The 10,142-nt window shown below is 40.9% G+C and overlaps 2 protein-coding genes across 3 annotated transcripts in view; both read right to left on the reverse strand.

Moving 5' to 3' along the window:
- The window catches only part of ppp1r37 (protein phosphatase 1, regulatory subunit 37), a 38,337-nt gene extending 31,402 nt beyond the window's left edge, over window positions 1–6,935 (reverse strand). The window contains exon 1 of the mRNA XM_055045437.1: window positions 5,223–6,935. Within this exon, the coding sequence (XP_054901412.1) occupies window positions 5,223–5,976 (754 nt within the window). The 5' untranslated portion in view covers window positions 5,977–6,935. The remainder of the gene's footprint in view (window positions 1–5,222) is intronic.
- A 1,103-nt stretch (window positions 6,936–8,038) lies between these two features.
- On the reverse strand, window positions 8,039–9,042 carry LOC129369883 (late histone H2A.2.2-like). Of its 2 annotated transcripts, none has more exons than XM_055045545.1 (2): window positions 8,993–9,042; window positions 8,039–8,892 (listed from the first exon to the last, which is right to left on the reverse strand). In XM_055045545.1, the coding sequence occupies exon 2, from the start codon at window positions 8,883–8,885 to the stop codon at window positions 8,469–8,471; it is 417 nt and encodes a 138-aa protein (XP_054901520.1). In that variant the 5' UTR covers window positions 8,886–8,892; window positions 8,993–9,042; the 3' UTR covers window positions 8,039–8,468. The 2 variants fall into 2 exon arrangements, with proteins under 2 accessions (XP_054901520.1, XP_054901521.1); XM_055045546.1 differs by having other exon boundaries at window positions 9,002–9,017.
- Between the last annotated feature and the right edge of the window lie 1,100 nt (window positions 9,043–10,142).

The following is a 10,142-nucleotide window of genomic DNA, read 5'->3' on the forward strand; positions in this document are numbered from 1 at the left end:
GTGGTGCTGTTTGTTAGTCTTCACCCCTCTTACGCCCACATGTTATGCTTGTGGATAACACAAACCCTGACAACAAGGTAGGAAACGAGGACAAAGAGGGCATGGAAATTCAACACCCCAGCTGCTTCCTTCTGCTCCCCTGAGATGCTAAACCAAGCGTTTATTTTAAATGGCAACCCAGATGAAGCTTACTCCATTCAGAAACTCCTTTTATGGCTCAAATAAAGTCAGATATCTGCTTTTCATCAGCTTCTTCATTCCAATCTAATTCTTGAACCAAAATTCGCAGCAGAAACTCGGTGTGTGGATGAAACTAAAGTCTGCTTTTCACTCATATGTTTGTGAAGGACCTTTTAGGGAAGGGAGCCAACGAAGCGGGATCTGAAACTGGTCTATTAGCCTACTGACACCACAGAAACTTTCAGAGAGTTTAAATAAAACTAATGAGACTGGCCTCAACTTTATCTTAGAATAATTTGACTTAAACCAAAAACAAAAAGATTTGGGATCATTAAAAACCCCCCCAAAAAAACCCCTCTTCTTTAAACATTTAACTTGAGTGGATAACTGTAGAAGCTATTTCTAAGCAGGTCTATGTAATTCTTCTGAAGTTACATAATAAACCCATCTGTGATAAAAGCAGAACGTCCTCTAGATGTAAAACGTAAAGCCAGAGAAATAAAGATTGGTAAAACTCTGCAAAAGTCTTTCTGTTGGTGACAACCCGATCAATACCCATCATTGTTGGAGATGGATAAAAAAGAAAAGCCAGTTAAACCATATCAAAAACTAGCATAGTTAGGCAGCCTTTAAAAGAGCCTTAACAGATGAAGAAAACATTTCATTTCATAAATTACTTACAGTTAGTCATGTTTGTAACATTGGTATGATAAGTAAAACCAGGCTGATTATTATGAACCGTTGTTCATTTACGTGTTGTGGTTGTTTGTGTGCATGCTTCAGGCTGGGTTTCACCGTTATGTGTTTGGACATGTGACAGTGATGCAGACAGGATGGGGGGTTTGTTTCCTGAATCAGAGACGTTATGCCAGAAGTGTGGTTGCTTTTTTTCAGTGTAGTCATTATAAAAATATTGGCACTTAGTCGTAACAGGTTATCAGCCATCAAAGGAATATTAATTTTAAGTTGATAGCTGCCCTAATTTTCCTATTGGTGAAACCCTATTAGATTGTAATGATTAATTAGAAATACAGAATTTATTCCTTTAATCTGAGCTAATGTCCTCTCCTTTCCTGTGTAAACGTACAAAGACAATATTAAAGTGATTTTCCAGTTATTAGCAGTAACTGGTTGCTAATAAAACTAATATTTTCTCCGTTAGCTATGTAAACTTTGTGAGACAGCTGCAAATTATAACAAAGTGTGCAAAGTTTTCTCAGACACATACAGGCAAGAACTCAAAAAAGAAGGGAAATCCAGATCTGATGTACCAATTATTCCATTTTCAAATGGATATCAAGACTCCCTTACTAACCTCAAACTTAGACAGTAGACCAAAAACAGGTATCAAGTGTTATGTCAGCACAAATCTTGTTGATTCTGCTTGTTATTTTTACAACAACTTTTTAAATGAGAGTTTTTTCCGCACATGCACAAATTTTAAAAGCTTTATTGCAGGCCAATCGCATCTTATTGGCCAAACAAGTCTTGTTTTTATCTAACAATCTGAGTTTTTGGAGAATGAAAGAGGGAGGCTCCTGCCTCTTCCTGCCTGTCATTCGACCTACTTTGCTCACCGTCCTCTGACAATTGTTGAGGTGCACAGAGAGCAGCTGAAACACTAGTCTTTCAATTTTACGACAAGATTAACAAAGTAAAGAAACTTTCAGGCAGTACAACTCTCCCTGTGACTTTTGCTACAATTAACAGGACAGCACTGAAATATGATATGCGCTGAGTCATTGTCCAAGTTGCTTCAAAACAAGAGGAGACGTACGCAGGCCTTAGCCAAAAGCTTCAGCAAACTGACAAACATCAATAGCACGGGCAAGTAACGTCGCTTATTAAAACCTTCGCTGCATGTGTCAAGATAAATGGTCCTGTGGAAAAACTATTAGGACTGTAGTTTTGGACAGGTGATGGAGGGTAAGTAAGTAAAATAGGAAATAATCGCAGCACTACTGTAGATCATGTGATACAGGGATGTAGAGGGTAAAATTTATTGCAGCACTTTATATATTTAAATGGAGTGTATTTTAATGATGTCTCGGACAGGGATTTTGTAAAATGCATGTCCTTAAATGACTCGAACTGGTACTGGGTAAAAAAGAAATCCTGGTTTATAAATTCCTACAGAAATGTTCAGTTCACTTCACAACAAAAAAAGGCAGCAAATTCGCATATTTAAGAAGTGAGAAACGTCCCACATTTAACACGTTTAAAAACTTATCAAAATATCCCTGAATGAAATCTTGTCAACTTTTACTACTCAAGACAGATTTCCCCGTGAGCTTAGTAGAACTTTTATTGTATTTACATGATATTTTCTAAACTTTATAGATTCCCCATTCAGTAAAAAGTGCAAGCAAAGCACTTTGTGACCAACTTCACAGCCGTCAGGTGACCCTCTGCCTTCATATCAACACTCAGCCGGGAAGAACTTTGGAACTTAAACCAGCTACAAGATAAAGGTGTTTGATAAAATATCCAGCGCTGCGGTTCAGTGTGTGAGATATTTGCCTTGTTTTGCACAAGGCCAGAAAAACCTGTTAAGGGATAAACTTTGCAGCGACACACTCAGGAAACTGGCATTTTCATTTAAAACTTAGCTGACCACGTGATTTGGACTGAACCTTCAAAGGCAGCAGGGTTATTTACATGTTTTCAACATGCTAAAGTACTTCACTGCAGCAGAATCCAGAGACAGAAGCAGCTGCGCGTGATTCGATGAATGGATGAGAACTTATCTGTTTTTCTCAGCGGCTGTTTGATCATTTCAAACCGAATACCAACTGGGTTTTCTAGAGGATGGAGGTCACAAACGCACTGCAATTGAGAGGTCAGCGGTGTGCTCGACACCGCATGCGATCGTCTTGAACCAGCCAAGTGTGTAACTATGCCAACGGCAGTCACATTACTGTGAGCAAACAACAGTTTTCACATTAGGCCTGTGAAGGCTGTTTAGTAAATGGTGTCCTTTGTTGACACCAGATGAAGGAACGTGTGAGTCACACACAAATTTCCAGCTTGGCCACTGCTAAGCTACTGTTAAAGCAAAGCCTGTCCTGCTCACTGTGTAAGGAACCAAATATAAACAAAAACAAGTAAACAAAAGCATGTTCAGCTTTAGGTAAAGACAAAATGTACAAATTGACTGGAAAAAAAGTCTCTCTGATAAATAAATACTTAAGTCCTACACACACAAAAAAGCAATTCCCTCCAAAAACCTTTTACGAATGTCTGCTTCATTGTAACACCACACACTGGGTTCCCTATGTGTCTAAGTAAAGGCGGTGCCACATCCTCAGTTTTCCAAAGTGTGCATTCGCTGAACAAACAGGAACCTACTGTGGTAAAATGGCACACCTCAAGGAGTGGAGGGATTCGCTTACAGCGCTCACTGCGCCGCCATACTTGGACATGGAGTTATGCTTTGGCTATTCTGACTGCAGCAAAGCCAGAAAACCCATTATGCTCTTTATCTATTAGAAGTTGTTTGAAGTAGGGCTGGGGGTTTGGGTGCAACCTGAGGATTAAACAGCGGACTGACAAAGCAGCCGCTTTGGCGAAAGACACAAAGGAGGAATTCTCTTTAAGACTAACACACCTCTTTGGGATGAATGACTACATTCATCGAGCCGTCAAAATTTTAACGGACAACGTGAGATATGCGAAGGAACGTTTTAAGTTAGTGTGTGATAGTAGGGTGATAATAATATTGATTAGAACTACAACTAAAGATTATTTTAGCAACTATTTTGATTATCAATCGGTTAAAAAAAAAGTTTGCGCATTCTGTTGTTTTTCTTTTATTCAACCAATTAAAAGATGAAAATACTGACATTTCTTTTTATTAATAAAAACATGTTATTGCCTAAAAGCCCTCATGTATTTGGATCATTTGTAGTAAAGGCTGCATCTGCAGCTAAAAAATGCCTTCTGCTAATCTGATAATTTATTTATTTTTTTATTAATAGTTGGATAATAATTATGATTTTATAATTATAACCCTTTTCAGCAATGGCCTTTTTTAGAGTCTGTATAGTCATGTTAAGAAGTAGTTAATCACTTCAATAATTGATTGATCATGACTCATTTGATTTCAGTCCTAATACTGTTCGTGAATAAATCTTTCTTTTATACCACCAATCTCCCCAACAGCACACCTACCTAATCTTACTAATCATTCTTAAATTGACATGACCAAATCTTTGTTGATGTGCAGATGATTGTGGTTCCATACGCTGGACGGATCCGTTTTGAACTGGATCTTTCTAGCTGAGATTCCCGAGTACAGTGGAAATCTGTAACACAACCTAATCTAATTTTTTATATACATGTATCTATAAAAAACAATAAAGAAACTGTGATTTTCATTCCTGCTAAAATAAAACCTCCTGATTATTGTAGTTTGCTGCAATGTAGTTTAGTTTATAAGTTAAGCACCTCTTAGCTAACAAACTGTATCTCTGAAACTTTCCCATCCTAAATAGAATGCTTCTTTAGTTTTTACAATAGAACTGTGAATGTTTTTCTACAACTGGAAATATTTCCAAACAACCAACTTTGTTTTTTTTCTTTTGTGACGGACAAAGTGTAGCGTGTTCTCTCAGCCTGCTGATTGGCAGCGTGCAGCAAAGAGCACTATTCGACTGGATAAAGACACCAGCTACATTGGTGCCATCTTACATTGGCTATTATTATTATTATTTTTAATTTGAGTGGTTTTCAAATCCAAACTTAAAATCCTTGGCATATGTTGATATGAAATTGCCAATGCCTAAAAGAGATAATGGTTAAAGTACACTGCAGCTAGATAATAATTTAAAAATGCTACAAATGCATAAATTGATCAGCTCGAAACTGAAATCGAGAAAATGTTATCTTAAAAGTCCCCAAAAGAAAATAGGAATGAGTTAGGAAAAGACAGAGTGGTGCATCTGTGGTTAAGTCCCTGGTGAACTGACACGTCTCAAACGGCAGCACAGTAAATAGAAAAGTTCATTTACACATACAGACATGCAGAAAATGACAAGTACTACCATGTCTCCAGGGGTCCTTCGGCTCCACCGCTCCAGAAACAATGTCGTCGTCTGAAGGAAATGTCACCCTCTTCCCGCTCTGTTTGTGTTTCACTTCCCCCTCCTCCACCAAGGGATACAGTCCAGCTAGATCAGCGGCAGACGCCTCGGTGCTGCATGTCTGGATTGCATTTGCCTGGCCTTCTGCTGTCCTGCCGGCTGGGACGTCCTGAGGACTGGACTTGGAGTTCAAAGTGCTGTCTGAGATCGACGTGGCGATCGCAGACTCTGCCTCCAGCACCCCGCTCTCGTCCAGACTCAGATCCACCCCGATGTCCATGTCCACGCCATCGTCCCCTGCCTCCACAGCAGCTTGTGCAGAGTTGCTGTCCCTGTCCTCCTTCATGTTCGCCTCCTCCACCTCCTCTATAACAATCTTGTGCTGCTCATCCTTGGATGAGATCAAGTCAGTGGGATTATCTACAGCAGGGGTGTCCTGGGCACAGCTCCTTTTATTTCCATTGACTTCATCAATTTCCAGTGTGTCTTGGTTGTCCTCCTCAGCTGTCTGGAGATTGTCAGTGAGCTGAGGCATAAGGTAGGTCTCAGAGGCCTCTGTGGGAACACTGGTTTGTTTCTCTATGCCACTGTCTGTCATCAGTTCTGAAATACGAGGGGTGACCGCTTCTGTGTTATTGGTAGTGTTGTGATCATCGTCCACGTTGGCCTTTGTCTTGACATTACGCACATCGAGACGCTGCTCGTCGAAATTCATGTTTACATTTCAGCTTGCAAAGCTGTTACACACCGTGTGGTCAGCAGGTAAGACGACGGCGACCACCTGGAACAGACGAGCTCCTCTCTCCGACTTTAAAGCTGACGAGTCCCCGCTTTGGTCATTCAAGTGTGTGAGGAACATCTACCCGCCTGTATTTTGTCTTCGATGTGAGAACAACATACTTCAACAAACAGCCGTCAAATGTCGTCACGAGCCGACTAAATAAAGTGCAATTTGGTTGAAATGTCATTGAACAAGAAACCGTTCGCTTCCGTGCAAAACTGTTTGCACTTGTTCATAAACCGAACTGCAAAGCCTAATTAATAACTGAACGCACAGGTAAGCGCTGTATTCCTGGCAGTCCTATCTTATTGCTTCGTTTAGGGGGCGAATAATGTCTCCCTGGTCGTCAGCATATTACCAGCCGGAACAAACAGGGCCAGGCCAATCCACTAAAACGAACAGGTCGCTCGGGGAGCTTAAGGAGCCAAGTCATCAGCGTGAATTAAAGCGAGCTAACTCGTTGCTAGCTTGCTAAAGTTGTTGTCCAACAATGAGGTCCAGGCCCGAGTCGGGTAGCATGCCTGCTTCTTTACACCGACCCGACAGTTTCTCCAAGCTCATTCTTCCGCGACAAGAAGATGAAATATATTCCCTCCGCAGGTCTCGGTCTCACCCTCTGTCGTGGCGCAACTCTCTGTGCTCGCATCACAACCCTCAGCCAGCGGCGGCGGAAAAAAAAACAGGCGTCGCACTCCGAGCAATGAACATGCCTCGGTGGCTAAAGCTCGGCGCTCAGGAAACGCACCGCGACTGCCGGTGCTCACGGTCGGAAGACTATGGCTACGATATTCCCACCATTTAGCTCTCGGCTGTGTCTCCGGCTCCGGGAGGAGTCAGCTGAGCCAGTTTTTTTTTTTTTTTTTTTGTCCAACGTTCTCCTCCGCTAGCCTGTTGAAGTCCAACAACTGTTTGTTGTGCACTTGTCATACGTCAGCACGTAGCTGCACTCGTCATACGTAAGCACGTAGCCGCAAGGCACGTTTAGCTAACGCACCTGTATGGCATGCAGTTGTGTCACATAATAATCAACGTTTTTTACAAGAAATAAAGGACAAAAATGTAATAAATACACTTTTAAAAAGAAACCCATTCAAAGAATAAATGTAGAATTTTAGTACTACATTAAAAAAAGAAACATTGAAGTACAAAAAAGGAGAGCTGTTTGGGTTGATTATATGTTTAGATCACTGCTGCAAAACATCTGTGACGTTTAATGATCTGCAAGTTGCTTTTCTCCTTCAAAATGAAAATTTGACTTTAGAAATCTTCCAAGGAATATACACTTCGTTACCAAGATGAGGGATGTACTGATGCCATATATTTTAAATTATTTATTCCAATAATTAGGTTAAAAAGTTAATCAAACTAGTAGGCCTTCATATTACTTGGTACCCATGAAGTACAACTCGGTTGAAAAAAGGTTTGTGAGCTCAGAATTAGATGAGTAAAAGAATAATGAGAAACTTTGACAAGCAATGGTGGATATATAAATAAGACAACAGCAAACATGTTGATGCATTTTGGCAATTAAATGTAGCATTTTATCATGACACTTTTCTTGATCCAGACTAGATTGTTTCATTTCTATCAGTTGCTTGCCAGAGTTTTTTCTCTTGCTGCATCTAATGGTCCCGAGAAGACGTCTCACACAGCGAGGCGGTGAAATTTCTTTTTCAGCAATGACTGAATCACTCTTAAGCTAGGATTCCCCTGGATGTCCTTTTAAGCCAGTATAGGACCTCTGAGGATATGAGCAAAGGTTTAGGTAATTTTGTCAGGGGAAGTACAGGTCCAAAGTCCTTCTGGAAAATGAAATGAGGATTCCCATAAAGCTCATGAGAGCATGAAGTGCTGAAAATTACAAATAGTGCTCTACCATGACTCTTGCACCAACACCAGCAAGAGTCATGGCAGTTTAAAGCAGACTGGAAAGATCATATTGGACCAGAAGCAGCCCCACTGTTCCTTACTTTGGGACACTGAGTGCCAAATGAACCACACAATAGCCTTCCACCCAAATTTATCCACTGAGCAATCTTCTTTCTGTAGCTCAAACCCTGGCGCTCTGCAGTGCTTAATGCAGCAGCTCCAGACTTCATAAGAAGTCTGTGCCCTAGTCAACTTTTCACAAGGTTAGCTGTAGCACCGTTCAACAGGCACACCGCCTCCCATGGATGGAGGGTGTATGAACTCGAGCCGATCATACCATAACACATTAAGAATCCTTCAAGTTTCTGAACACTGTGCACCTCACTGTGGTCTGGATTATATTAGGGCGCTTGTGTCACTAGCTTGAGTCATTTCCTAGGTCAGAGTTAATAGCACTTCAAACTGAAGTTTAATACAAATTAAGCTTTAATAAGTTAAAGTATAAAGTTTTAGAGCATTACAAATTTGATTTAAAACAAACTTCCTGTCTGCCACAATTAAGATTCTTGAGAAAGGACATCTTTGGCAGTTGCACCTTCCCTTGGACCTGAGGTCTTCTTTGGTAGGAGGGCTGCATGAATGTTTGGCACCACCCCACCGTCCGAGATGGTGACCTCTGCCAGTAGGTTCTTGAGCTCCTCGTCGTTCTTCACAGCCAGCAAGATGTGGCGCGGCGCAATGCGCTGCTTCTTGTTGTCACGGCTGGCGTTTCCAGCCAGCTCCAGGATTTCAGCGCAGAGATATTCCAGGACGGCCGAGAGGTACACAGCAGAGCCGACGCCAATCCTCGCTGCGTAATTGCCGTTTCTGAGCAGCCTTTGAATGCGGCCCACTGGGAAAGTGAGTCCTGCTCTGGAGGAACGGGACACTGTAGATTTTGGGTTGAATGCAGCTTTCTTTCCTCGGCCAGACATCGTTAGGCTGGATTCAAAGAAACACACAACAAGGCTCAGAAATCAAAACACACCTTGAACTGATTCTTAAACAACTTCAAAATTCTATAAAAGACAGTCACTCATACCCAACTCACACACTCAGCAGGAACACTTCAACAGGAGAGCTCAACTACAGACTGAACCCAGAAAGCAGCTTTTATCTCAACCAAGTTAATGAGTTGATTGTTGACACCTGAAGACGTTGAGACACCTGAGCAAACCAATTGATTTAAAAAAATCTAGTGAAACTGACAGAACCTGAATTCATAAAAGCTACACATTCTTGCCAATAGTGTGAACAGAAACCGTATGGATGTAACTCAGGTGATGCAAATGAGACGCTGAGATGTTTCAAATTTATGTTATTTAGTTTTTGTACTTTCATTGTTTTTTAGTATTATGTGAAATGCATCTTAACTCAGTACATAAATTAAGGAAAACTGTTAGGCTGATTAGTTTTTATTGTTGACACAATAAAAAACTAATGGGGTCATAGTTTAAGGGAAACATATTGGTGGAGAGGGCAGCACAGCTAAGTATGTGAGTTGTACCCCCCAAAAATGTACAAAATCGTTTCTGCCAGAGCCAAATAGCTTTTTGTGGAAGCAGTTTGATGCTGTGAAATGGCATCTCCATAATTGAAAAACTAAAGATTGTTATTATTAGAGAAAATTTCAGTCCAGACTGATGTGATCCTACTATGCAGCCAGTGGCCAGACCATTTAAGAACCAGATTTCACCCTGCAAGATGTCACTGACCCTTATCAGAGGCCAACTCCAGGATCAGAGGATGGAGAGGGTGGAAAGGCGTCCTAGTAGTCCTCACTTTGACCCCTATGAACACTTGTTGCATCAGTTGTTCCAGAGTGATCAACACAACCGCATGTAACAACTGCAACTACAGGAATGAGATGCCATCTCACTGCAATTAGTAAATCGCTAAGTTAATAAATTGTTAACTTGCCAATTGGATCTTCAAACTTCTGTCATTGTTGACTTAAACAAACATCACAAAACAGTCTGTTGCAGAGTGAGCTGTTTGGACCTGTTGACTTTTAGATCTTTTATCAGGTCGATTACAGAGTGATGCAAATAAGAGAACCAACTGTAGATGGCAGCACTGAACCACATATTTACCAGAGTCCTTTCTTTCATATTCTGTTCTATTTGTCTTGCTTAAAGATTGATCACTTATAAATTTACACTCATTGATGTCATAAGCCTGGACTTTGGGTC

The sequence above is a fragment of the Poeciliopsis prolifica genome, unplaced genomic scaffold (genome assembly GCF_027474105.1).
Source record: "Poeciliopsis prolifica strain line A6 unplaced genomic scaffold, Auburn_PproV2 SCAFFOLD022, whole genome shotgun sequence".
In the NCBI taxonomy this organism is placed as follows: domain Eukaryota; kingdom Metazoa; phylum Chordata; class Actinopteri; order Cyprinodontiformes; family Poeciliidae; genus Poeciliopsis; species Poeciliopsis prolifica.